A 27,288-nucleotide genomic window follows, 5' to 3' on the forward strand; every position below is an offset into this window, starting at 1 on the left:
CTCTGAACGGAGAACCTACGGCGATAAGTGAAGGACATCGGGTGGCTAGAGCGGGTCCAGTGTTGGATGGTGCGGACTGGAACGGTAATGACCTCCGAAGAGGTTTCTGGGATTCGGACCAGAATTTAGCACAAGGCCGGAGCTTGGCAACGGCGGCCGGGGTAAATTGGGAGACGTGAGCGTACTACTATGGATCACGAGAAAGAAGTGTGGCGTGTAAGAAGATGGCCGAGGAGTCGAGTTGGAGATGGTGGAGACGGCGAAGCTGAAATCGAGCCTCGGACTCGGGCCCCATGTACCGGGGAGATAAAGCCTCTCATTGAAGGAGGGCGGGCGGTCCAAGAATCGCAGAACTGACCTTCCCCATGTCAGGTCACAGTTGGTGTTGCTTCAGGCGAGATGTGTGGTGGATGTCAAAAAAAAAAAAAAAAAAAGAAAGAAAAAAGGGACTGGATAACGCTAGAGAAGGCAAAAAATGAGGCCTAGCGCAGGTTCTGCGACGGCGCCAGACCCGGGTGGGTAGGGATTGTAAGGTGCACACTGCTGCTGCATTCGTCGGGTGGCAGCTGCGGTGCGCAACAACACTCGCCTGGTCCTGCCCCCCTGACCCCAGCTCGTTGCCCACCGGCTACTACTGGCTAGCATTTGTCTATGCTTCCCAATCGGGCAGTATCGATATTTCTAAATTTAGATCTAGGCAGCCATCTGACAGGGGGTGCAGAAGGTCTCTAGCCAGTCATCGGCTGCGCTTTGTCTTTATGGGCTCTCTACGAGCGGGCTGCCGGCCCAGTCATCGGCCACTTAGTCTGCCCCCTCCTCCTTAGACCGCCGCTGGCACCACAATACATACTGTAGCCCACAGCTCTGATTCGAAGAAAAAAGAAGGTCCGGGGCAGCTTGATGGACTCGGCAAATCGGCTCTTTGCGCTGAGGCCAGCGGGGATCCATGTAGCCTAGTTCGGCTGCAGCAGGTGCTGGTTTGCAGCAATACAGTCGTGCTTGCCTTGTCTTGCCCTACCTTACCTAACCTGTCCGCGAACTTTGGTAGGGACCTACAGCGACCTGAACCTCAAATTGGTGCGAATAGTAGGGTACCGTTGAGTCGAGGAAGAAGGGTCGCTTTCGTTTCAAGTCGAGATAAGGTACGCTACCTCGCCCTCACACTTGCGCGAACGTTAGTGCCAAGAAACGGTGCGACCAACGATCAACCGCGATGGCCGAGGCAGTTGTTCGTTCCTACTCTCTGCCCAGGCAGGTATCTGTAGAGTACCTACATACCCAATCTCGTTAGACACAAGCCTTCTCCGATGGCTAGCGCCTACCGACGCAAGACTGAGCCACGAACTCCCTCCAGTCCGTCACCGAGGAAAACGTCATACTGGGGCCATGCTCCGAGCACTTTGTAGTCGTCCGTCCTGACGAACACGGCAGTTTTCCAGCTGTCAACATGCCTCGGTCCTTTGGCAATCCTCGGCTTCGCTCTACTCCAGTCTAATTGACGCTACTGAGCAGCCTCTGCCCGCTTCAGGCCTCAACAACCCCCGCGACAGGATCGTCATAATGTCGAGACAACATCGACGCCTGTAAACCCACCCCGCAGCATCAGTTGTGGCCGGCCTCGCATCGCTACCGCTGTCTTGGACCGCATCCTGTCGACATGCACAACATCGGTCATCACGACTAGGTTTCTTCGGCACGAACGGTCTCATTCTAGGTGGTGTACGATGGGATGAGAGTCGGCGGGAGTCAATTCCTTGGCTGCCAACGAATAACCAACCATTGTCAACCATCAATCAAGCACGCTGTGCGACCGCCAAGCTTCTCCGCACCCCCCGGCAAGACCGACCATTCACCTCATTGGTCTTACACACTCTTCCTCGACATTCCTCAGCCCCTCTTCGAGCGGTGGAACTCCGACGTTTCCCCTGCCGGTTGTGCCCGGCATGTCTTGCAAAGTTCGGTGGAGACCGACGCCCTGCGCATTTTCCAGAAGCCCAGCAGAATTTCCAACAACGTGCGGATACGCACCCCTAGCAATCAGCCATGATTATCGACCATAGCCGACGAGATCCTGAGGGAAATTCCTTCAATTGTCGTGGAGACGACCGTCCGTCCTTGGTTGATTTCCCACTCCATCGCCAACAATCGAATCATCCCCTGTCCTTGTCGAGGGGGTTCCCTGACCGAGAATTACTCTGGACGTAGCCGGCAGAGAAACATCGGCGAGGAAATTCTGCCAGTTTCTTGACCGACGAAACACCACTGATTGACATCTGGCAGCATGGCTGCCCATCAAAAATCCCCCAGGGTCATCGAAACATGGGTAGCGTGCATGCCTATACCCTGCATACTGCACCCTGTTCCCCGACTCGGACTCACGGCGGATAAACTAGGCTCACTAGCAAAAGTCCATGGCAGAGTCGCATCTTCTCCGCACCGAAGAGGTCTTATAGCGGAGCAAGCCTGGAGACCCTGGCCGAGTCCTCGGTTGAGCAAAGTCCCATCATAGTATGAGAGGTCATGCACAGTGTCAACCAAAGCACCACAGAACCTATCGCCCTGCTGATTGATTGTCGTCGCTTGCGTGCGTCCGGCTCTGCACCGCACATCTAAGCGGCTGATCAGTGAAGGCGTCGCCGACCAAACCGCTGCTCGAGCGAGTTTTACAAGGCTCATATACTGCACATACGTCAGTGGCGCGGCCTTTCGCCATCTCTACCGCCTCCAATCTACGTACACTACCGAAGTGTGATGATTGGAGACGCCTTAATGGTTCGTTCGCATTGTGGAGAAGACTCAACCCGATATTGAGCAGCTGAAGAGAGGAAGGTAGGAAATGCCGCCTTGTCAGCTTGTGGTCACGACACAAGTCAGTGGATTCGCCGCACAACAACGGGGTCGAAATGATGCACAATTCATATAGATGATAGTCCTCGTCGTTCAGTTAGTTTGCGGCGAACCAAATTGAATGAGAAGAGACAGTTCAAACATCTGAGGGAGCCTCATGGTCTCACCGAGCGACCGGGCCTTGTGGGTTTGTAGGAAAGCCTGCGGGCCTACTCCGCATAGGTACTTTGAACAAAAAAACAATTGTAGCGCCACTAGAAAACCCATTGCGTGGGTGAGATGGCGCGACTGGCTTTTGAGAGCAGATGCTTCCCCCCCTAGACTCAATTCTCAAAGGCTTTTAGGGCACACCACCCTTGCCATGCATGCCATGGGGGGCCCTCTGTTCACTGTGTCCGGTCGCCGCGGCTTCCACAACGTTTAGTCCACATATGCGGGTCGATGATGCGCACAGGGTTGCTCCGTTGCCCAGTCGTCAACGGAGCCGATGACCGCTGGCCTTCACCAATACGCTGCGATCCTGACGCTCGAGTCTCAACGTGACGGCAGCAGTGGGGGCATGTCAGATCAGCCATCGGTAGGACCAATTTCGAGCCCCCAAGCTGTCGTCTCGTTGTCCCGAGGAGTTAGGTTGAAACTTTGACACGTCCCAAGCGTGGGATCGAGCACTTTTTGCGCCCAAACCAAACACGCCGGTAACGTCGATCGCCAACGAGTCGCTTGGAGACGGAGTGAGCGGCATAGCCTGAATGCCACATACTACCAGTCGACCGACAGCGTGCTATGGAACGTTGCGTCTCTCAGCCGCCGTCTTCAATGCGCGCGCATGACGTTGCTGACAGGGAGCCCGACAGCTCCCGAGAGAAAATGACTAAATGTGGTTCTCAGGTCAGCAGATGCCGGTCTTCAAAGGACCCTGAGAGCCGGCGATTGAGCTCTCCCGGTGGCCGAGAGGACCTTTAGCACACGAAGCCTGCGGTGTGAATTTGGCCGAAGCCATGCAGACGACAGCGAGCGAAAGAAGGTTATTTAAGAATAGAAACCCGCTTTGCCGCATACGGCAAGGCTGTGATGCCCTCTGCCATCATCCATGCCAGCATGCCTCTCTGCTCTGCATGGATTCTGGCTCGAGTCCACCTCGTTGAGGCCTCAGGTTAGAGGCCCTCATTGGTTCCCTCGCCTGCCGCCAACAGACTGGGACTGTGAGCCACATATGGGCCTTCGATCGCCGGTGAAGAGGGGAAAAAAGATGCCGCGACGGGTTCTGTGAGAGGCTCGCATGGCTACAGGTATATGGCCCGAAGTACGCAGACGGGCCGAGTGAGAAACGTCTGAGGGTATCATAATGCTGCTGCACCGCCGGCATGCGGTGCTTCCTGCTACCACATCGAGACGACCGACTTCAGACGACGATCGAGGAATCAGCGGTTGCCATCCGACTGCGCGTTTGCTTGCTTGCCTATCTGCCCCATCCCCAATGAAGGGCCCAAACAAGGCGTTACCCACTCGTGATGTCTCTTCGGAAAATTATCTCGCTGCTCTTTCACACCGCTGCCAGTCAACAAATGACAGCCACTAAGTCATCAATGTTTGGAGTGCTGGTCCCTGTGCGTCCTATGTCATGAAAGGGCATGCCTGACAAATGGACGCCGTCCACAGGAGGGCGGTCAGGCACAGCGACGCGGACCTCACACAGGCCAGCAACAGGCGACCCTTGACCGATGGTGTATCCTCCCCAGTCGCCCTGTGTGGATACTGACGGCTAGACATCAAGCGCACCAGGAAAGGAAGTACATTCTGCTGCATTCGTACAGCCACCACTCAAAAATCATACTCACGGAGAAGGAGGGAGAGGTCGACGCGCTAGGCAGTAAGCAGCCTCACCTCGTGGTTTGCGATGGCCATCTCAGATCTCGTCGATAATTCCGGCAAATCTGCCTATGACGAGCTCCTGTCCGCGTCTCGTCTCGCGTTTCCAGGGCTGGAGAACATGAACAAGGGTATGGTGCCCTGTCAGGACAAGCCAAAAATGGACACGAGAAACCGATGTTTCAGCCAACCAGGAGCAGTAAGAAGCCTAGCAAACCCGATCTTCCTGCCCCTTGCAGTCTACAGACTGCCAAAAGCACATTCAAGCAACGACGGCAAAGCCAAGGCCACAGATGGGGGACCCTTGGAAGGCGGCGACCCGCGCCCTACCCCGGTGCCTGGTGGGGTGCTGTGCAGCCTGTGCTGGACCGTGGACGAGGAGGGGCCTCGGAGGAAATGCGACGAAGACCTCGGGAAACAGAGATTCCCCTAATAAGTTTCGTTCTACTTGAGACGAAGCTCCAAAGCATCGCATGTTGTTTTACAGCAGCTGAGGAGCACCGAATTAACGTTTGTTGTCTTTGAATTGGCCTTCTCCACTGACCGACCGAGTCATGACTCGCCGAATGATGCGGGCATCCGAGTCCCAAGGAGCAGAGCCTGCCGTCTGCACTAGCGAAACCCACCGAGGTGAGGCTCGACGCCGACGCCGATGCGGAGCGGGGGCATCATCGTGAGTTTCCCCCTTCTTCTCTCATCCCTTCACTCTTCTGGAACCGCGGACGAGATGGCCCAATGACTATGACATAACAGTAACAAACACATACCTTGGCCCCAAGACATGACGGAACGGCCTCCCAAGGCCCCGAGGTATTTGGCTCGGTTGCCTCTGACAGCCGACTGAAGGATCAAAACACGGCCGAGGAGCAACATTATCAGTCCCGGCGAAAACGGCCGCATGCTTGCCAGATTATCTTCCAAGAACAGCAAAAACTCTTAGTTGGAAGGGACTGCCTCCAAGGGATAGACGGACGCGCGAGTTGGAGACAAACTGAAAAGGAGACGACAGGGTCCGAAACGTCACACGGCTGATATCTGAACGCCGACTATTCTGCCATTTTTTCATTTTGGTTTATTTACCAGACAGAAAGTCATCAGTCTCTCTCTCCCTCTCTCTCCCTCTCTCTCTCTCTCGCCCTCTCTCTCTCTCTCTTTCTCGTTCGCTCGTTCGCTCGACGGGTTGTTTTGGCAGCGGCGGCGGGCGGTGGATACTGGGGTTCGTCCTTCAACCCCTGCCATGCATCGACCCAGATCCCGGGAGGGAACTTGTGCGAGTGCTGTGGTTCGAAAGCTCGGACACCCCCGGCACAAGGCGGCTTGAAACCATGTCTTGAACGACCGTCAGGTCTCTCGGGTTGATGTAACCTCGCTGGCACCCGGCCGTTTCTGGTGCCGCGGAGACGCTGCCGGTGTCGTTGCGGCTTCTCTGAATGGAGCTTGGCTTTCAGGACGGTCTTAAGATCCACACCGACTGCGGGCTGCTGGCACGCCGCACGCCTGGCATGTTGAGCGCCGCCTCTAGTGTACGCTTGTGGCTCGTTACCGCCGCACCGCGCTCGCGCTTCTTTCGGCATAGCCTGTCATGGGGCAAGCAAGGCCCGCATGGGTGATGGCAGAATGTCCAAGGGAGAAGGGACGCACGGATGCCCATGGCCCATGACCACACAACGTTCGCTGGTCTTTCTAGTGGGTTCGGAAATGGTAACAGGGTCCTTCCTTATCCGGTCAGGATGGGAAAGGTTGGCCTTTTGCAGAGACAGGGTCCGAATCGAACTCTCTGTGGCTGTTCGGACAGCCATGGCAGTCAGCCGCCTCGAGAGACGCCACCAGAGACGACGATGACAGAGAGGCGGTCGTCATCCAACTTGGGACGATGGCGTGTGCAATTTTCGGGACGCTGTAGTTGCCGGCCACCACACGAGCTTGGTTCTACTTGACCGACGAGGCGATGGAAGTGTATTGGCGACACAGACACAGGCACACTGCCGTGCTGTAGTGTACATGTTACGGAGAACTCCGTCGTACACTGACTGATACACTGCATACCCATGCCCCGTGGAGGCTATTTGTTGGACCCAGAGCTAGGGTCGCCTCATTGGGGCCGTAAGGCAGGCGGGCAGGCAACACAGCAAGGAGAGCGAGGGAAGAAGAATAAGAAGAATAAGAGAAGGCGGATGTCTCTGGGAATGGAGAGAAGGCCACTCTCTATCTTGGGCGTACGCAAGAAGAGAACCGCTTTCAGTGTAGCAAAATGTGTATGCTAGGGCTCTAGTGACGATGCTGCATGTCACCACACCAACACCGAGGGAGGCAGGCCACATGATGATGTCGTCCTCCTGGTCGGGCTCCGACCGACTAAGCCCTCAGGCGGGGTGGGGGACAGGGCAGACCGTGCATGATGGCCATTGGCGAGTGCCGATGGATGGCGATGGAATGTTACTCTGAACGGTGGCTCTTCACGCCAAGGTCAAGGTCATATCGACAGCCACCGCCCGCTACTATGGTATGCCCATGCTATAGGGTCCCCGCCATTCGTCGTCTGTCGATGGCGGACGCTATTACCTAAATCTGCCAAGCCGAGAGGCAATGGAGAACAGATGACCTTAGTCACACCTCACCAGTGAAGGCCTATCCGGGAGAGAGGCCCCCCCCCCCCTCGTCTAAGAAAGAGGGGCTGCGGAGTCTGTCTGGAGAGCGGGCGGGGACGCAAACATGAAAAAGAATGAAGCCTCGGGCGACTAGACATGTCATTTTGTGCCTTGGCCCTTGGAGGCCGTCGCCCCTTGAATCTTGAGCCATCTCCCCTTTCTCCTTTTCATTAGTTGTATTTTAGTTTGGTTTTGTCGCCGTCTCTGCGTGCTCAAGGATGGGACGGACGAAAAAAGCAGCAGACAAGCGCATGTCGCCCGAGCTCCGATGTGACGCGGCACCTCTGGACTTTCAATTTCCATCTTCCAAACGCTGAAGGGTGTCACAAGCAAAGAAGACACAAATCCCAAAGCCAAAGCCAAAGCCAAAGCCAAAGCTGCAGGAAGCTGAGCCAAGTGGTTGTCTTGGGCTGGTTGGTCTTGTCATTGGCTGACTGGACGAGTGGCCTGAGCGTGTTTGTGCATGAGCATGAGCATGAGCATGGGCATAAGCATTGAGCTGCGACGGGATGGGATGGCAACGGAATCCATGAGTGGACGGTCACTGTGCGTACGCTGGCACAGACAATGCTTTGCTGGCTGATGATTGCTTCGCCTCGGTCGTGTCGACTAGCTTCCCGCCGACACCTGGCACGCAGCGCGTCATTGGGTTGAACCGGAGACAAGACTCGCCATGGTCTCTATTCTCTGACCCCCAAGCATCATTCAGTTCTCTCTCGGCCGGCGGTCGCGAGGCTCGCAAAGAGAATAGAAGGTATACGAAGAGGTACGTGACGGCACGACAAAGCCCGTGGTATGGCATGGCTATCATCAGCGGCGCGATGCAGTAACGCGACTGATGGGTCGGTCGGCCAGGCGGCAAAAAGCACCGGCAGCAGCGGCGGCATTGACGGCGCCAGGGGAAGGCGACAGTCTGGACAACTCTTGCAGAGGGAGGGAGAGGAATAGCCCATATGAGAGAAGGCAACGGGCACCCTGTGGTCTGTGGACTGTGGACGAGGACGAGGAGAAACCCAGCCACCTCACACAAGGCTAGCCGAGCGTGACATACGATGTATAATACAGAGTAGAAGAGGAACGCGCTAGAAAGTCGCCAGACGGTGCGTGTGTTTTAGCAGTGCCTAGGAGCGTGTTTCCAGTCGACGAACTCTGGGACGTCGGAGCATTCCGCAAAGCGGTTTTGAGGCGCAGCCAGGGTCGATTCGGGTTGCATGGCACGATGGGAAGAAAGGAAGGAGGAAGAGGGGGGAGTGTGAAAACACTGGTGGGAATTTGGAATACGTGGTAGAAACACAGGCGAGCTGATCAACTCCCACCGGCGTCTAGGCCTTTTGGGGACTAAGGGGAAGAACCGCAGCAGGCATGGGGCACTCACACTGAGTCCCTCACTCTCACTCGCCCACCCACTCTTAGTCAAGTCGGTCGGTCAATCATCCGTCCTTGTCTCTATTTTTCCCGTCTTCCTTTTTTCTTCACCACCCCACCGTCTATCCTCGCTCTTCGGCCACTCCCACCGGCGCACCCCAGCAAGTGGCTATTTCGCCTCCGGCCCCGTCCTTCTTCCTAGTTTGGTGGTTTTGGTTTGGTTTATTTCATTTTAGCATGTGCACATTTGTTTGTGTGTGTGTATGTGTGTGTGGATGTGCGAGTCGCCGTCTTTGTCTTTTGGTCGGGGCCCAGGAAGCCGGCTCGCATACGGCCCCTACGGGAGGGAGGGGCCAGGTTTATTTTTAATTCTGCCTCTTTTCTGGGTCGACCTCGGCCGGCGGGTGAACGGGAAGATGGGCGGCACGACGACGACAACGACGACGACACAAACGGCACCAAAGACGCGATCGTCGAGCAGCTTACACCCTGCAGACAGGAAGTCATGTTGATGGGCATTGTAGCCGCTGAGTAGCGCCGAGTACAGTCTTAGACAGATCAATTAGAACGACTGCGGAATACCGGGACCGGCCGGACAGCTTCGTTCGAGCTGGGCATTGACATCAAGCTCACCAGACGTGACACTGAAAATCCACCGTCAGGATCAAGAAGCTGGCCGTTCTCTTCTTCTTCTTCTTCTCATCGATACGTATCGTTTTCGCCTCTCTCTGATCCTTTTTTGTATCTGTCGCATCCTCCATCAAGTAAGCATCCTTTCTCTCCTCTCTTGCTCTCGTTCTCGCCCAACCCGTCCCTGCCAGTCAGTCAGTCATCAAACTATGCATTAAACATACAGCTCATACACATGCCGACAAATTGAATTACCTACACAGTTGTACTAGTATGTACCCGTATCCAAACTGGATGGACCCTCCCAATCCTTAACATCTTCTTCAACCAAACATGCCCAAGATCCTTGTTCTAAACCTCCTCCCTCCATTTTAGAAACTCCATCCCACTCATCTGGTCCTACGGACATCCCTCTGCATCACGATTCACTGGCGCCCCCTCAAGGTAATCTTTATAAGAAAGAGATAGGGAAAAAAAGGGGGGGACCGGAAAGGGCATCATTCTAGTACTGTAAGTCATGTGGAGTCACAAGCGCTCACCGACACGCCCGCCCCTTCCTTGCTGCAAGCTGTGACAAGCTCAACCCGACGCACGAAGTCACTGTCATGTCCTGCGGGGACTCTGTCTGTTATTGTTGCTTGTGCTTGTGCTGTTGCTGTTGTTGACTTTACCCCCTTTTGCTACGGCACTCGGCCTCTGTCACCTTCGACCAGAACGGGCGAGTCTACGTCTTGATTGGCAGACACACACACACAAACACACACACACACACACACACACACACTCACTCACTCACTCACTCTCTACAGTACATACCTCTCTCACAGACCAGACTGACACTCAATGCAGACATCACACCACTGTACGAGTAAGCGAAGAGGTACGTTCGGATCCCATAACCTTGTGCCCCTCCTAGTCTCCCAGCACGGGCAGCCGCCCCCTCCCCTCCACAGTCCCCAACCCATACCCTGTGTCCCTGTCATATTCAGTTCTGTCCATTCTATCTCCTCCTGCACCCTACAGGTACACCCAATCCCCTCTACCCTGCACCCTGTTTCCTGCACCTTGCACCCGCACACATTCGCCTGGGGTCTACACACCCGGGTATTTCCCTCATCCACACACGCCCAGCACAGACTGCATGCACTGCACAGCTTTTTTCTTCTCCCTCTTCCTGCTTTTATTTGCTTTTCCTCCCGCCCTGGCTGCACAGGCTATGTCAGCCCATTCCCACCCGGCGTCTCTATCCTACCCGATTGGGCCGAACTTTGTGGGTGGCACCTCTTTCAACCGTGTGTGCCGCAGCTGCCCTGTCTCTCGTCTCTCTCACTCACACACACACACACACACTCTCTCTCTCTCTCTCTTTCTCGCTCCCCCCGCCCTTTCTCTGAGCTTGAGCCCAGGTCTGTGTGCGTCCCTTCCTATGTAAGCTTGGGTGTGCTTATTTGCCTGCTGCGGCCTCTCTTGGGGTTGCGAGGTGCCATTATTTAACTGTATCTGTCCCCCAGCCCATCTGCCACCGCCCTTTCTGTCTCCCCCCTCCTCTCAGCCTAACATCCAACATCCCAAACATCATCAGCCTCGTTGAGCTGCTCACGCTACCCTCAACCACATTCGCTTTTTCCTAACTCTCTACTTTTAGGAAGTCCTCGTTGACTCCTGTCATTCGCTTTCGCGTTTTTGTGTTTTCGTTTCCGCCAACTCTCGAATCCAGACCAACCCTCAAAGCCACCCACCACCCACACAACAAAAACCAACAATCTCTCCCAACCCTTTGCCAGTTTTCTCTAGCAGAACACTCGATATAAAGAACAAGCAAGGTCACAAGAAAGATACAAGACTTCTCCAAGCCGTGCGCTCAGTTCCCCGCGGCAGCTTTGAGTAGCAACTATCGCCCTCTCCGCCCCCTGGTCTTCAGCCTCATCGAACCCCCGGGATACGCTATCCATCTAAAAGCCCCGCCTCTCTCACAACCGGCTTACAACCAGCAAATGCTTCGCCTTTGAACATCGATCTTTTGATCAATCACACTCGCTTTTTGGAATCAGAGAGAGAACTGAAGGAATCGGGAAACGCGGAAACTTGCCCACCTACGATCGCTACTTAGTCATCAGGGACTGGGAACGAAACAGAAGAAGCTGTTTCGACGAAAGGAAAAAGAGGGACGAACCAAAGGACTACAGAAAGAGACGTGAGAGGAATCCCGCCGAGTCCCATTATCAAGCATTGCTGCATCCTTTGTTGTCAACCGCCTTCCAACCAACCAAGGCATCTGACCATCCCGCTGTCGGTCGCTTACACATCCAACGACACTCGCGTCCCTTTGCATCGCGTGCACCGGACCCATCGACTCATCATCGCGGTATAAAAGTCAGTCTCGGGGACTCGGCACTTTGCTGTTCCCGGTAACGACACTACGCTCGCTTCCCTGCACGGCCGTCCATCCGTGTATATCTTCGTGTATGTATATTCCATTTTCGTCTCATGGTCGCCAGACTGACAACGTCCAGTTCTTTCAATTCTTTTTTAACACTCTCTCGACCCGCGCTCATAATGGCCGGTCCTGGTGGTGGTCCTCCCCGCCGCAGCCACACCAAGTCCCGCAAGGGCTGTGATACCTGCAAGCGCCGCCACATCAGATGTGACGAGAGCTTCCCCCAATGGTATGTTTGCCAATCCGTGCTTTGTTTTTATTTTCGTTGCAGCCCTAGCTGACTTGAGCAGCCGCAACTGTACCAAGCATAAGATCCGCTGCCCCTACAACGACATGCCCATCCCCGAGGACAGGTCGGCGACCCCGGACAAGCCCGATCTCATGTGGACTCCCGAGGTCGAGGCGGCAATCTCGCTGTGGCAACAGACGGGGCGCTTTCCCTTCCCCAACCTCAACATCTACCCGGCGCCGAATCCCCAGTACCTCAACGTCGAGGATCTCCGATTGATCTACCACGTGGCATCAATCTGCGATGAACTGGCCGCCTTTGATGCCAATGGCTTTACCCTCTGGACTCGTCAGATCCCGACGTGAGTAGGAACTTCTTTGCCTGACACAAAGCGCACTGGGCTGATCTTAACCCCTCCCCAAAAATAGCATCATCAAGATTGGCGCTACGAACGCCTATGTCATGCATGCCCTACTGGCTTTCTCGGCCACGCACATTGCCTTCCTCACCGACTGCCCCCTGGTCGGCAACATGGCATACGAGCACCGCGGCGTTGCCCTCAAGGGCCTGCAGGAGGCTATTGGCACATTCAACCACGAGACGTCGGACGCCGTCTTGGCTGCCTCCCTTGTCCTGTCGTGGCAAGCAACGGACTGGTAAGCAAAACACCTGATGTGGCCGCCCGCACCCATGGGGCCTGCGCTAATATATTTTTCAATAGGCGAAGCTGGACCCAGCTCATGCAAGGGACCTCCTCGGTAAGCCGCAGACAGATGTACTATGCCGTGAGTCGAAGCTCGGGCAACATGGCTAACCTCCTCCACCCGTTTTAGGTCATCGAAGCCATGGACTCATGGAAGCACGAGTCCCAATTTGGTGACTTTATTGCCGAGAGCTGCACGTTCCCAACCGCTCCCGCGTCGCCCAGCCCGGACCACAAGCCGAGCCAGCCACGCAAGGAGGACCTGGACGCCTTCAACCGCACCCTGCAGCAGCTCCAAAAGGTCGAGGCACATCTCAAGCACAGCAAGGAGGACACCAAGTCGATTCAGCAATTGACCAGCTTTCTCAAGGGCGCCCGCAAGGTCAGCCCGACGCTCAACGTCTCTCAGCAGTTTGAGCGCCTGCGCCCTCTACGCACCTGGCTGTTCTGGCTGCCCGTCATGTACCTCAAGCAGACAGCTGGTTCGCCGAGCGCTCTCATCATCATCGCCCACTACTACACGGTGGCTCTGATGATGGAGCGTCTCTTCCCTGAGATCGGCGCCGCCTATTTTGGCAGCCTGTCCATCGGCCCCGTCGAAGAGATCGCCCGCCGCCTCCTATCCATCAACATCTCGGGCAGCCTCGACGGTGACCTGCAGACGCCCCTGACGCTCATGGAGTTCCCCATCGACACGGTCAACGAGTTCCGCTCACGCATGGGCTGGATTCAGCCGGCGCGTACGCCCTCGTTCCCGCAGTTCAACCCGCCCAACTTTTACATGAGCGAGCCCGTGCCGCTGCCGCCAGTCAGCGACTCTTATCTGTACGGCCAGAACCCGGCCTTCAGTTACAGCACCGAGTCCCTGCAGATGCTCAACGCTGAGTCGGGCCCGCCCAGCAACGTCTCGCCTCTTGTGCTGTCGTCACCTTTTGTCAACTCGCAGTACCTCAACATCCCCAGTCCCAACTACGGCGGCTACAGCCCGGCTTCGTCGACCTTTGAGGGCTCCGTCGCCTATAGCGACAACGACGAGTATGGCTCGTACGACGGCTACGACATGAGCGGCATGCCTACCCCCATGGTCGGCGGTCCAAGCAACCACTTTGGCGTCGGGTTCGTCTCTCCCACCCAGCCCGTGTGGATCTAGAAAGGCCCTGCCCCTCCTCCATGGCACCCTCGATAACCACTACGGCTTTCAACTCAAAGAAATTATGCACACCGCTTGGAAAGAATGCCCGGATTGACCGCCGATCAGGATGCCGACCACCCCCACATACCCGCCACCGGACGACCCGACCGTCCTGGCCTCCTCGCTGCACACGCTGCCCCCCTCCCCGTTCCTCCACCCTGAACAGTTCGGCATGCTCCCCCTGCCCGAGTCTCCCGTCTTCCGCGCTACACCGTTGTCCCACCACCGGCACACGCCCTCGTCTTCAGTCACCGGCGAGTCGCCTCGGTCCGTCAGCGCGCCGTTCCCTCTGCGCCACGCCTGGGTACCTTCGACGCCATCATTCCAGTTCGACAACAAGGAGAAAGGCAAGGAGCGGGAGACGTAAAGCCGTCTTGCGCCCCGGCCTTCCCATCTCGATGCCGGTTCTATTCCACCACCATCGCTCCCCCATTTGGATTTGCAAAACACCCTTTAATAATGCTGCATCGACACAATAAACGCCAATGTACACCACGCTCCTTTTGAGAAAGAGACAATACGCCGAGCCCCGGAGCCCCCGAGCCAGACTCGGCGCCTTCCCCGGCCACGCCCAACACAACACTCCTTTGTTACCAACTACATACGGCCTCAACGGTAACACACACACACACACACACACACTATAGCACTAATCTACGACGACACTCCTTTCTGATTCTCTCGAAGATGATACCCCTCCACGCCATCACAAGCACCAAAATATAGACGTTCCTTACGGCATCACATGATACCCCTACTGCATCACACTCCTTATCACGACGTTACGAACCTCCCCCCAAACCAAAAAGCATTTTTCGGATTATAGAAGGGGGGAAGGGAAGAAGAAAAGACCCACACTCCTTATGGATTTAACATTGGCCACAACAATCCAAACTTGCATAGCGATTTGTTTTTCGTGTTTGATGCAAAACACAACACAACCAACACTCGGCGTTCTAGGGGAAACAACAATCACCACCACACGGGGAAAGGATGAGCTTTTGATCTCTCCGAACATCTGCATTGGGCGGCGTTTTATTTTGATTTCTTGATATTTGTTGCTGTTAATACCGGGACGGAGGCTTGACTCGCTGGAGAGCAAGCGTTTTTTTTACTGTAGCCATGGGAATTGCCGGAAACAGTCTTGGATTTAATGGAGCCTTTCAACAGCCCGCTGGTGATTTTTTCAAGTGTTGGGCTTTTCATTTTTGTAATGATCTTGGACTTCTTTTGATAGCTTGGGCATGTTTCTAAAATTTGCTCACTGATGAAAGAGACACGGAAGAATACAGAAGTTGATTGACGCACAAATACTTGACCAACACTTTTCTGTTTCCTCAACTTTGGGGACGGGGGACATGTCTTCAGCCGAATTGAGGCTACCCCAGATCGTTGCAACATGTAATGCCGTTTCTTTTCCAAGTTCCCCATCCCCATGAGCCACGTCTATCTGCAATCATGGATGGACGCATCACTTGCGAGCCAGGTCCGGGGGTACATACAGACTGGGGTTGTTGCTTCATGCTAGTGGAAAAGGAGGAAAGACATCTATGTTTTTTGTTTTCCTTCTTTCTTTTTTTTGCCCCCACCCTTTCTGCTTGCTTTTGCTTTCCACTTACACGAGAGTGACCGATTCAGGACTTGGACGTCGCGTGTGTCGCCCAGTTTGATCGTCTTGTAAGCGTTGTCCGCGTTACTGGTTCTGGCCCTCCCTGCGTTTGTCTCGATTAGGGCTCTCTGTTTGAGAAAGGGGGGCAATGCTACTTGCCCGGTTGGGAATTCAGGGGACAGGGTTCGTCTGGGCTAATCCTCCCCTTTTTTTCTCTTCCGTTTCTCATCTTTTTACCCCCCCCCCCCCCCCCCCCCCCCTTCCATTTTATACCTTCTCCTTCTGGTGCTTGTGGGGGTTGTGAGGATATTGCTTTTTTCCCCAGTGAGTGTCTCTGCTGCTGGTCACGGGCTTCAACGGGGGTAAGAGTGGGGGGATAAGGCGTGACACGGGACCGCCTCGAGGGTCGAAGGGTGGCAAGGCAAGGCAAGGCGAGGGTGGGCTGAAGCTTGGTGGGGTGATGGACGGCCGCCGCGGCCTGTTCACCTCGGACCCGAAGGCCTCGTGATACTGGAGGTCATCAAACAGACACTTCAGAATACACCCAACGAGTTCGTGACTTGTGGGGAGAGGGATAAGGGCTGGCCATCTCTTCAAGATCCGGCGGACCAAGACGGCACGACCAGACGCTGATGAGTTAGCAGCATGGCGTTGTTGTTAGTGACGTCGGGGGCTAGCCATGCCCCCTCGAAGCTCCTCTTGCGATTTGTCAACTCCCATATCCCCCCCCCCCCCTTCTACCCTTTTAGGGTCGACATTGAAAAGGTATTTGTCAAGCTCTAACCGGCCTCCGTTTCTTGCACTTGAATTCCAAAGGCTACTGCTGTCGCAGAAAGAGGCCAAAAACTCCATTCCCATCACCCGGCGGGGCGTGTTGGCGTAACCCTATGCTAAGCTATCTACCCTATCTACCTATCTACGACGGCGAGCCCTGTTCCTTTTCGCATGCATCATGACGCCTTCGCTAACCCCCGCAATCTGCCGTGTTTAAACTTCAACTCCTCTCCCTCTCTCTTTGGTCTCGTCTCTCCAGCCAGTATGTTGTCTTTCGAACTCTAGCAGCAGCTCGGCCCCATTATCAGATCCTCCACAAGGAACCACAACCATGGTCCGCTTACCCAAGGAACAACGTTGTCTCGACATTGCTCCGTCCCTCCCAGAAACACCCTGTCGTCCCATGATGCTGGCTCCGTCGATAATGCGAAATTGAAAAGCATGAGAAACAGAAAGGAAACGACCCCATTTTGACTCCTCCCCGAACCACTTGTCGCGGAAAAAGAAGAAAAAAGAGCCAACCACTTCACGTCGAGATTCCATCAGATTCTTTCTTTCGATGCGATTCTTCTTGTAGCCCAATTACAAGCAAATTTTTTTTTTGATCCTTCTTCCTCGCTCCCGTGATATGTATTTTTCTTCCTCTCTTGCTAAAAAAGCGTCGTCATCACTCATTCGTAAGGGACGCCTCGGTGGTATTTTCCTCCCCGTGTCATATCAAGAGAGCTCGCTCGATTGGGCCTGGGTTCTTCGTTCAACGTCGACTTCGTACGCGCGTATTCGAGATAGGTCCACATGTTCCGGTCATGTGGAGTAGTACGCGCGGAGTGCCTGCTGGTCCTGCGGTTGCATCTGGTTCACAAAGTCGTTGAACTGGGGAATCAATTCCCGGTACATGTTGATGACCTGACCTATGTTAGCCGTGCACGTCTCAAACGGGACCTGATGTGCTGACCTTTTGAAAATGCTCGTGCAATTCGTGCTTGATCGGGTTCTTGAGGTTGATATCCCGGTACCTCGCGATGGCAACAAAGAGCTGAGGCAGCGCCTTCTCCATGGCCTGCGGGTTCTGTCCCACAACCAGGGTGAAGCCCTTGAACGCGGTGGCCTTCTCTTCCAGAAATTCAACGTGCTCCATGGCTGACAAGAAATCCTCGGCAAAGGTTGGCAGGAGAGGGGCGAGGATCTCCGAGTTGTGGAGACCAAGGCGACCGAGGGCAATTGCCGCGTTCTCACTAACCGCGGCCTGCACGCCAGGGTTCGAGATGATCTCGACGAACCGCTGGAGTAGCTCGGGTACAAAAGGAGAGATGGTCTTGCTGTTGATCATGACGATCTCGCCGGCTGACCAGCATGCGTTATTGACGACGCTGAAGCCGCTGTCGATCTCCTCATCGAGGATGTTATCCAGGTCCAACTGCTTAAGCAGGATGGGGAAGATGGAGGGTAGGTGCTTCTCGAGCTGGGGGAAGACGTATCTCGCGCAGTCTCCCAGCAGAGCGTATGCCGACTGCCGAACGTCGTCCTGGGGGTCCTCCAGACAGAAGCTGAGAAGTTCGAAGAAGGTTCCCTCAGAGCCCCTGACCAGCTCCTGCTTCTTGTCTTCCTCCAGAGACTGAATGGTGGCACTCAGCAGGTCGAGACTCGTGACGAGGAAGTCCTTGTCAGGAGAGTCCAACTTGGGGTTGTTAGTGGCCTGCAGACTCTGCTCGAGGTTTGTATGGATGATGTTGACGCATCGTGTAAAGATCGGCTGCGCGTACGGTGTGAAGGCAGAACCGAGCGCCATGGCCACGTAGGACAAACACTCCAATAGGGGGAACAGCTCACGCGAGTCGTCGCCGACCTTTTGATAGCGGTCGATCAGCGCAGGCATCAGCAGGCTCATCGCATTGGGCTGCGCAATGACGGGGCCGATGTTCTCCGCCAGGGTCTGCACGCAGTCGTAGAGAATGTACATGTTCCTATCCTTGTACCGTGCGAAACACTGGACGAACTGCTGCAGGATCGGTATGCAATACGGCTCGAGAACCTTGCCGGCCTTTTCTTCCAAGTTGGCAAAGGCAGACGCGGCGGCCTCCTGGACCTTCTTGTTCTTGTCGAGCATCTTGCGCAGGATGCCGTCCATCATGGGCTCGAAAAAGGTAGCCTTTTGGTTGGGGCCCTGGAGGTTGGCCGCCCACTGTGAATAGCGGCCGAGAGTCCAGCAGGTGATTTGCCTGACGATGGGCTCGCTGTCCTCAAGAAGGGAGAGGAGATAGGGGACAAGCTCCGGTAGGTGGGGAGTGACGGCGTTGATAGTACCCTCGGCGACGGCGCCCAGGGCGAGGACGGCGGCCTCTCTGTATTGCCACTCCTCATGCTTAAGATTGCTAGTCAGGTAGGGCAGGATGGCGGTAAAGACAGGGTCGGAAAAGTCCCTCGCGAAGACGTCGAGAGCGGCGGCAGAGCACTTGCGGATGGTCCAGCGCTCATCGGGGTTCTCGTCGCCGTCGTCAAGGTCGTCGATCTCGCCCTCCTCCAGGTCGTCGTCCATGCTCGCCAGCTTCTCGTAGGCGTTGCCGTTCTGGGCGTGGTCGGCCGAGGCCTCGCCGCCCTTGCCCCTGGTGGCCGACTTCTTGGCGAACTGCGGCTTGATGTCCTCCTCACGGTCTTCTTCCTCTTCGTCGTCCGACGCACCGCCGAGCAGGGCGATATCCTCTCCGCTGTACACCATGCACTCCAGCAAGACAGGGATGATCTTGTCGAGGTACGGGGTTAGGGCGCGCCACAGGTCTTCGTGCTCGCCGACAGCCAGCCAGAACTCGGCAGCCTCGCAGGCCAGGTCCTCGTCGTCGCTCTTCTGTTGGGTGATGATGTAGTCGACCAGACCAGCAATGTGGGGCTGCAGCTTGTCGGGGCGAGTCTCGACGAGTTGGACAAACGCATGGCAGACCTGACGGCGCACGTCGGGGTGCTGGTCGCCGGCAAGGATGAAAAGGTGGTTCAGCAGGTTGTCGACGTTGTTGAGCATAGCCTGAGACTTGCGCGGGGTGAAGACGTTGATGGCGGTCAGAGCCTTTGCGCGGACCTTTGGCAGCTCGCTCTTGGTGGCATCGATGAACTTGGGGAGCAAGAAGTTGAGGGGACGCGAGCCATTGTGCTCGCGCTCCAGGACCTTGACGTTGTCCTCGCAGATCTTGGCCATGGCGGACATGGCGCCCTCCTGGCCCTCGTTGGAGACCTGGCCCGTCTCGTTGGAGATGAGACTGAGCAGCTGGGGCAGCAGTTCGGGCCAGCTCAGAATACCACCTCTCCTAATGATCTCGGTCGCAATGTTACCGGCGTAATTGCGGATCTGGGAGTTCCCGTCCTGGATGCCCATGGGGACGGCCATCTTGATGAGGGCCAGGCTGGGCTCGGGAATCTGCTTGTAGCCGGTGCGCACATTGTTCTTCAACATGATGGCGGCGGCGGAGCGCACGAGGTGGTAGTCTTGGGCGGTGCATTGCACACCCTGGGGCGGCTCGGCGCTGGAGAAGAGGTAGGCGAGGTAGTTGTTGATGTCGGGGGAGGACTTGGCCTGGGTGAGCATCTGAGCATCGATGGCAGGTTAGCAAGCGTCGCGAGGGGCACACGGAAGGCTGTTCAGGAGGGGATGGGGGCAGGGTTGGCTCGCTCACAAGCTCTGCCTGCTTCTGCGCATTCTTGTCGAAGCCGCTGAGCGAGTCCTTGAGGCAAGTAGCCAGCTGGCTCAAGGACTCCGGGGTCGGCTGCCAGGCCATGACTGGCGCCTATTCGGGGTGTTAAAGAGAGAAAGGCAAAGGACGGATCAAGAGGGCAGGATTCGGAGGAGGGTCCGGCGTGGTGATGGGGTGGTTTAAGGCTCGGTCGGGTTTGGGGGTGTTGTTGACGAACACGGCGGAGAGAGACAGGTGATGTGAGGTAAGGTAGAGAGGGGCAGTCGTTGAAGTTGTCCGCCCAAGACACGGTAGCGAGGGCAGCGGGCGTTGACATTAGCGACTGGCGAAATGGTGGGGTCACCCTGTCAGCTTTTTTTTCGCGATAACTATGGTGCGGCGAGGGAAGAGCGGGCAGTGAGGTACCTTTGCTGAGTACCTATTGGGGGGAGGGGGGAGGGGGCACCATCGAAGCGCTAGTTGTCCGTTGTACCAGTGGTGCGCATCTGGACTGTTGACCCGTAAGGCAAGGTTATACTGAAGTAGCAGCAGCAGCAGCGGTGTGGTACACTGGAACCGCACCGCCTACCTCAGTGTCAAGCTGCCCTGACGCAGGGTAATCAGTTCAAGTACTTGTCTCTATCTCTATCTAATCCTGTCTCCGAGACTCACGCCTGTTCTCCACGGTAGTGGGAAAAACCATAAGCATGATAGATGCCTGGGTAGGTAGATGCAATTGTAAGTGAGTCTATCTGTATTAGAAATGTGCATGTGTTTGTGGAAAACAACTACTAATTTTAGCATTGCTTTTCCAGTCTTCCTGGCCTCACTCAACAATCGTGGCGGAATGCACCAAAGGTTAATGTGTTGCGCTGTGGAATTGACAGCCGTGCGTATTGAGCACCTTGCCCCGTGCCCTCCAATCATCGGCTGTCCTGATGTCCTGCTGCGCTACCCTCTGGTGCGGGTGTGCTGGGTGTGCTGGGTGTATATGTGTGTGTGTGTGCTGACAAGCCAGTCAGTGTCAAGAGTTCAGTTCAGGGTGCAGCTTGCAATGGATCCAAAATTGTCTTGGGGGTTGGACTGGGGCGGCACCAAATGGAAGAAGGGGTACCGGAAACAGGAGAAATCCGATGATTGGGGGCAAGGCACAAAATGCGCGAACTAAGAGGAACCCAGGGAGGGGGTTGATAGCAAAGTGAGAGCCTGAGGCCGAAAGGATCAGGGTACGCGACGAAAAACTTGCACTTGTCGTCGGTCATGGACGCCGATGTCCGCATGTGTATGCGAGAGAGAGAGAGTGTGTGTGTGTATGTATATGTCACTTTTCTCTCGCGACCCTGGACTTGCTCCTGCTTTCCTGCTTATTACACCTGCTGCTGCCCTCCCCCCACCTCGCAGCTTCCCCCCTTGAACCCAGAGGAAATAATTCCTGAGCTCTTTCGCATTCATCCCCGAGAAGTGATCTATGCATTTTTTCTAAACATTGACTCCTCGTTCCTCCTTCCATTCAACAGGACAGCAATGGAGAGTCCTTCCCCTCATAGGTACCGAGCAACCTACCTTACCTTCAGGTACCTAGGTAGGCACCTAGGTAGGTGGATAGTCTAAGTACGTAGAGTAGGTACAGTACACCCATCGCCTAAGTACCTACCTAGGTCCTACCTAGGCAGGGTTCAGTTTATCTCAGACAGCACGTGGGCCGCTTGCTCTTTCCAGTTTGTCCCAGCGTGGAAAGTCGACGGAAACTTTCCAGATCTCGGACCGTCTGTCTCTTGCAAAAGAAAAATAAAAAAAATGCAATGACATGAAGAGAGTGCACACCCTCTCCTTTTCTCCTTTTTCCTGTTCTTTTTTCCCTAGGGCTCGCCTCCAAATGCCATGGAATTCCACCGCATCGCACACACCGGTGTAAGAACTTGGGGAGAGCGTCATTCAACCCTTTGCCTGCCGCGAGGGACGGGGCCCTTCGCCGCATCTCAATAACTCCCCGTCTCTCCCTTCTCTTGGCTTCAATACCCAGAGTGGTGATCAAACCCAAGGGTCCCCTCCACCTGAAGCCGCAGGGGGGTTCCCGCCCACGCACCTTGACGATCCCCGCCTTGTTGAGAGTTGCCCGGCTAGAGTTCTAGACCAAAAAGAGAGTTACATACAACTCATGCTTTTCCAAAGACCCCCTCACTTCCGAGTCATCCATCGCAAGAGCCAAACAAAATAAGGTTATTGCCGCTGTGAACTCGTTCAGAGGCTTCTTGATATTACGTGCAGATGCGGCTCCTTCCTCGGAGTTTTCCCCGAGCGTAAAATCAACAAAAAGGAGGGGAAAAGAAGGGAGAAAAAAGGACGATTTCTCTTGAAACAAAGGCTGAACGCACTGCCACGAAACGTGACTAAACACCATGCGGCTGAGAGATACGGATGGCCACAGATGGCCTTTGAACCACTGTTTGGACTCGTCCAAGCCACCTTCTGGACTCACAGGGCAACTAAGTACAGTTATTCCAGAAGGACGTCAAAACGTCCGGCACGAGATGCAATGACATCAGATGAGAAAACCTTCTTCCCAAGCACAGCCGTATCGTATCATCTTGGAGATGATGATGTCGCCGCCCAAAACATGACGACGGTGGATTGTCCGTGTTGCCTACACAGCAAATTGCCTTGTAAGCCGCCCTCTTACCTTCTCAGACCTGGGCAGTTCTGAAATCACTACGCCCGCCGGTCCGCGCAACCCACCTCCCGCACGCGTGAACCCGACACGTCGTGTGTCCCCTGCCCATTCTACCCGTACGACCATCACCTGGCCTCTCCAGGAGGCAGTGAGCCCCGTCTCCAGGAGGGCGACTCTTCGAGCGGCCATCAGCGTACCATCGGGGGGGGGGTTCCGGGAGAAACACGGGCAGCGCTCGTGTGTCTAGGCCCTTGTCAACAGCATAACCACCACCACACCCCTGCACCTCGGGTCCCGGTCGAACCGCACGCATCTCAAGAGGCGCCGATGACGGGTTGATTGCGCTTGAGCCTCTCCGTAACGACGTCGACAATGGCGCGGAACGCCTCCATCTCCTCCTCGACGGAGAGGCCCATGGCCGAGCCGCCCAGGTTGATCGAGCAGCCGACGTAGACGGGCAAGTTGGTGCGCTTGGCGAGCAGCTTGGCCATCCTCGTCGTGAACTCGAGCGTCGACTCCACCGAGTAGATGGCCGTCGAGATCGGTTGCGCCGGGTCCAGTCTCTGATCGTCTGGTCAGCAAGGTCACTTTCTTCTTGTTTGGAGGGTCTCATGGAATGGCGGGGGGGAGACTGCGTACATTCGGCAGTGCATATACGAAGGAGCCCAGTGCCGCCGGCCCCGATTGCTCGTCTTGCGTCACTGAGGTGAGGAAGAGCGTCGCCGCCTTGGTCTTGGTGGTGAGGTGGACGTGGATGCGGGTGTCGAGGGAGCGAGGCAGCGGGATGGAGAGCTGCGTGACAGTGCTCTCTGACGACATCTTTCTTCCTCTGTCTTGGGTTTTTTACTGGGATCCCGTTTGAGATTATTGGATGAGTTGGGCCGAGAGATGGTCTGGAAGTTGGTCGAGTGATGTTAGCGATGTGAACGCCGCTTGATGTGCTGAGGTGGAGGGCTCCGTGCTGATTATTCCAGAATGGCTGTGTGCACACTGTAGACTCAACTATCGATGGCCTCCGCGGCCATCTCCTTCTAATGTAAGTCATAGAAGCAAGGTAAGCCATTTTTAAAAACAAAATCTTAGTCAATGCAACAGGTGACAATGAAATAGTTGTGTCTTAAATGTCAAACTTCCATGATTCTCAAAGGTCCCAATCAACAAGATGATTTCTGAGTACATAGCCATCTTCATCACAGATGTCCATCACATACGACCATACCCATTGGAGAACTCGGGATCCCGTCCGCTCTCCCATAGATAAGCCAGTGAGGGCCGGATTAGTAGTTGGGTCGGTGACGACCAGCGAATACCTGGTGTTGTATGTTTTTGCTTTTTGTTCCACTCGACACAACCTCCTCCTCCATCCATCATCATCTTTCAGCGTTGGTTGCCTGTACTCTGTGCCTCCCAGTCCAGTTGTCAAGATACCTCCTAAACGTAGTAGTTTCGGGGTCGGCTCATTGCTTTCTGGATTCCTCTATCTTGGGTATGACATGTGAACGTACACTATCGTACAAGTAGTAAGTACAAGTTGGGATGGCCACGCGAATCAAGACGATACCGGAGCCAAGCAGAGCGTCTTCAGTCACGATGGACGCGCCGAAGCATCCTCATCGGAGCACATCTCAGTATCAGACACGAACCCGGACGCAGACTCCGTCGTCGCCATAGTCTCCTCGGCCGGCTCCACGACCGGCCCACCCTGTCGCTGTATCCTGCCAAACACGGCAACGAATCCGCCCCCGACGACCAGCGTCCCGACTTTGGGCCGGCAGACGTGCGCCTGCGCCGCGGCGCCCGTCTCGCCCTCCTGAACCGCCTTTCGGATGTTTACCACCTTGACCTCCCAGTTCCGGCCCCCCGTGCCGTCGCGGAACATACCATCGCCGCCCGACGTCGACGTCTGGAGCTCGACGACACGGTCCAGTATCAGGGGCTGCGCCTCGTCCTTGGCCCAGACGACGAAGTTAAGGATCTGCGTGATGGACGGAAAGAATACAACCAGCTTCCCGCCAGGCCGGAGGGCCTCGACGGCGACGTCGGCATGCTCCTGCGACGCCGGCAGGTCCAGGATCACGTGGGACAGGAACGGTTGGCCCCCGTTCCGCGACAGCCGGGACGAGAGGTACGACCGAATCGTGCGGACGTGGAAGTCGACGTCAAGGAGGTACATGGCCCGCCGGAAGTGCCGAACGAGGCTGTGCGCCATACGGCTCGACGTCGGGTTGATGTCAAGCGTGTGCAGGATCGCCCGACGGCCAGCGGTGTGCTTTTCGTGCAGCGCTGCCAGCTCCGGTTGCCCCGCAAAGTCGAGCGCGTGCGGCGAGGTGTTGTACTCGGGCGCCTCGTCGCTGTTAGCGAGCTTGCGGGGTAAGGTGTTCCGCTCGTAAGGCGCCGCGCACAGCGCATCGCGGAGCTGAGGCGGCACAGGCGGGTTCGCGCCATGGATGGCCTTCGCGAGGCAGAGCGTCAGCGCGCCCATGCCCGTGCCGGCCTCGAAGATCTCTACAGGCGGGTCGGCATCGAAATCCGGATCCTCGCCCGGGACCGGCAGGTTCAGGTCGAGGAAGGAGACGATCAGGTTGGCGTCCTGGGGGTAGATCTATCCATGTCGCGCGCGTTCAGTTTCGTGGGCCGGGCTTTGGCACCATGGTCGGAGGAATTCGTTCATACCGGTGTTGCTACGCGCGGGGAGTTGGCAATGTATTGGGCCAGGGATGCCTCGGTCAATCGCACATCGCGGCCATCGCTATCATGAATCAAGTCGGTGAAGCTCTTGCCGATGATTTCGGATGCGTTGACCTTTGCGCCGTAGGCAAGTTTGATCGGCGCGTCCGGTCGTAGAGGGGGCGACAGATGGAACTTGGGATCCTTGTTCCCTCGCTGGCGGAGGATGACCACATCGTGTTCTGCGCGGAGATGAGCTTATGCGTGGCGAGTGGAAGGTGGAGGAGCGCACCTCTAATAGACCGGCTGGAGCTGTACAGGCGACACGGTAGTCGCCGGGTGTGCCTCAGAAGACGCAATGGCTCAAGCCTCGGCGGCATTTTGTACAAGCTGTTTGGTTGTTATCGTCGACACGAAGTTTCGGTCGGATGCCGCAAAGGTGGTCAACATGAAGAATACCGTTAAGAGGCTAATACCTTTTGATGCATATCTTGACACAATATCTCGTTATGCCCTACCGAGACAATAGCAGCGTTGCCAGCAACTTCTCTCCTGTATGTACGCAGCCCAGAGAGCGACATCTCTCTCTCTCTTTCTCTCTCTAATTTTCTCCTAATTTTTCTCCTAATTTTTCTTGGTCCACGCGTGGCAAACATAACAACCTTTTCCCTGACGGCATTTTTGTAAACCTTTGTCCCCTCTGATGGACGACCGGCAAAGCCATTGCATGGTCAGACGTAGTGTCCTGGTCATCGTCGTTCAACGTCATGAAAGCGAACAGACACTCTGTTACCATCTCACCAGCAATCTTCTTCTTCTTGTGGCTAGCTCTTGTAGCGATCTTTTTCAACCGTCTCTTTTGGCCTAAGACATACTCCTTCTTATCGCTGTCGGCGTAGGCCTCTATGGCAGCGATCGGGTCTAACAAGTCGGTGACAGCGCTGAGAATATCGTCTTCCGCAATAGGACGTCCTTTGCACTGTAGCTTGGGGCCTGGTACGTCGATAGCCATCGCGCTTCCTGCCTGAACGGCGCCATCGGTATCCGCGAGGCCGTCTTGCTGAAGTGGATTGTCGATGCCCGCAATGGTGTCAGCTTGGGCAACTTCCCAAAAGTGCGAAGCAGCCGTTGCGCTATAGGACTGAGATTGATCGTCTAGTTCCACCATTGGTTTGATGCAACTGTCTCGTATAGCGTTTTCTGAATGATGCTTCTCGTCCGTGAAGCTGCCCATATGACCATGGATGACCTCAGAGTGCTTGGAGGCAACGGAGAAAGCAAATTCCATTGCGGCAGCTGGTTGATGCCCGCCCACAGCGGCTTGCCAGGCCGTCGTATCCGGAAAGGCTCCGATGTACCTCATTGTGGCACCGTTTGCCAGGAGAATGTGAGCCGCCTCCATCTGGCGGTGGCACAGGGCTAAACGCAGGGGAGTATTGGGATCCGGACCTAAGGCATTATCGCACTTGCATAGATTTTTTGATGACTGATTGACGGGTACGCCGTTGGTAATCAGCCAGCGAACTACCTCGGCCTCGCCTTTTAAAACGGCGCGGTGGATTGCTCCCTCCCAAGTCTTTCCAACTCCCCTAGGCAAACGGGGACGTCCGGAAGCCCCAGATCTCCTGTCTGTGTTGAATGGTTCTCTGATCGTTGCTTCGGGTTCGGAATAACTGATCCTTCTCGCGGCAAGATCTTGGCCGGCGGCTCGGAGAAGCTCCAAAGATCCCAGAAGGCCTTCGCCAGCGCAGTACAACAGGGCGCTTTGGTTGTTGCGGCGTACTTCTTCGCGATACAGCAGCGGTGTGGCAACCGCATTGAGACGCCGGCTCGTCTTGGTCAGAGAGGCGAGGCCACAGATCTCTTTGACCCATTCGGCGACGCTTGCGAGGAGCTCGCCAGGAAGATGCTCGAGCTGGGTCATGATTGCTGCACTTGTTAGTCGGCGTCGCTAACAACGGAGGAGGCCCTACCATCTACTTACTGGA

The 27,288-nt window shown here is 55.7% G+C and overlaps 8 protein-coding genes across 8 annotated transcripts; 3 read left to right on the plus strand and 5 right to left on the minus strand.

Moving 5' to 3' along the window:
• Positions 1-4,744: 4,744 nt before the first annotated feature.
• Positions 4,745-5,149, plus strand: CH63R_13025 (uncharacterized protein; the record flags this gene model as incomplete). The annotated part of the gene is made up of 2 exons (XM_018307999.1): positions 4,745-4,847; positions 4,956-5,149. 2 exons carry the CDS (start codon positions 4,745-4,747, stop codon positions 5,147-5,149), a joined length of 297 nt encoding a protein of 98 aa, XP_018152416.1.
• Positions 5,150-5,810: 661 nt separating this feature from the next.
• CH63R_13026 (uncharacterized protein) lies at positions 5,811-6,515 on the minus strand (the record flags this gene model as incomplete). The annotated part of the gene is made up of 2 exons (XM_018308000.1): positions 5,811-6,293; positions 6,354-6,515. The coding sequence occupies 2 exons, from the start codon at positions 6,513-6,515 to the stop codon at positions 5,811-5,813; spliced, it is 645 nt and encodes a 214-aa protein (XP_018152417.1).
• A 5,400-nt stretch (positions 6,516-11,915) lies between these two features.
• On the plus strand, positions 11,916-13,878 carry CH63R_13027 (C6 transcription factor; the record flags this gene model as incomplete). The annotated part of the gene is made up of 5 exons (XM_018308001.1): positions 11,916-12,025; positions 12,087-12,386; positions 12,454-12,681; positions 12,747-12,783; positions 12,859-13,878. 5 exons carry the CDS (start codon positions 11,916-11,918, stop codon positions 13,876-13,878), a joined length of 1,695 nt encoding a protein of 564 aa, XP_018152418.1.
• Positions 13,879-13,987: 109 nt separating this feature from the next.
• CH63R_13028 (C6 transcription factor) lies at positions 13,988-14,287 on the plus strand (the record flags this gene model as incomplete). The annotated part of the gene is made up of 1 exon (XM_018308002.1): positions 13,988-14,287. One exon carries the CDS (start codon positions 13,988-13,990, stop codon positions 14,285-14,287), a length of 300 nt encoding a protein of 99 aa, XP_018152419.1.
• A 2,820-nt stretch (positions 14,288-17,107) lies between these two features.
• CH63R_13029 (Importin beta-2) lies at positions 17,108-20,067 on the minus strand (the record flags this gene model as incomplete). Its single annotated transcript, XM_018308003.1, has 3 exons — positions 17,108-17,209; positions 17,259-19,877; positions 19,966-20,067. The coding sequence occupies 3 exons, from the start codon at positions 20,065-20,067 to the stop codon at positions 17,108-17,110; spliced, it is 2,823 nt and encodes a 940-aa protein (XP_018152420.1).
• A 2,880-nt stretch (positions 20,068-22,947) lies between these two features.
• Positions 22,948-23,452, minus strand: CH63R_13030 (uncharacterized protein; the record flags this gene model as incomplete). Its single annotated transcript, XM_018308004.1, has 2 exons — positions 22,948-23,196; positions 23,273-23,452. The coding sequence occupies 2 exons, from the start codon at positions 23,450-23,452 to the stop codon at positions 22,948-22,950; spliced, it is 429 nt and encodes a 142-aa protein (XP_018152421.1).
• Positions 23,453-24,218: 766 nt separating this feature from the next.
• Positions 24,219-25,680, minus strand: CH63R_13031 (tRNA (Adenine-N(1)-)-methyltransferase; the record flags this gene model as incomplete). Its single annotated transcript, XM_018308005.1, has 3 exons — positions 24,219-25,235; positions 25,307-25,542; positions 25,593-25,680. The coding sequence occupies 3 exons, from the start codon at positions 25,678-25,680 to the stop codon at positions 24,219-24,221; spliced, it is 1,341 nt and encodes a 446-aa protein (XP_018152422.1).
• Positions 25,681-26,031: 351 nt separating this feature from the next.
• CH63R_13032 (tRNA (Adenine-N(1)-)-methyltransferase) lies at positions 26,032-27,224 on the minus strand (the record flags this gene model as incomplete). The annotated part of the gene is made up of 2 exons (XM_018308006.1): positions 26,032-26,045; positions 26,102-27,224. The coding sequence occupies 2 exons, from the start codon at positions 27,222-27,224 to the stop codon at positions 26,032-26,034; spliced, it is 1,137 nt and encodes a 378-aa protein (XP_018152423.1).
• Between the last annotated feature and the right edge of the window lie 64 nt (positions 27,225-27,288).

The sequence above is a fragment of the Colletotrichum higginsianum genome, chromosome 9, assembly GCF_001672515.1.
Source record: "Colletotrichum higginsianum IMI 349063 chromosome 9, whole genome shotgun sequence".
NCBI classification, from domain to species: Eukaryota; Fungi; Ascomycota; class Sordariomycetes; order Glomerellales; family Glomerellaceae; genus Colletotrichum; species Colletotrichum higginsianum.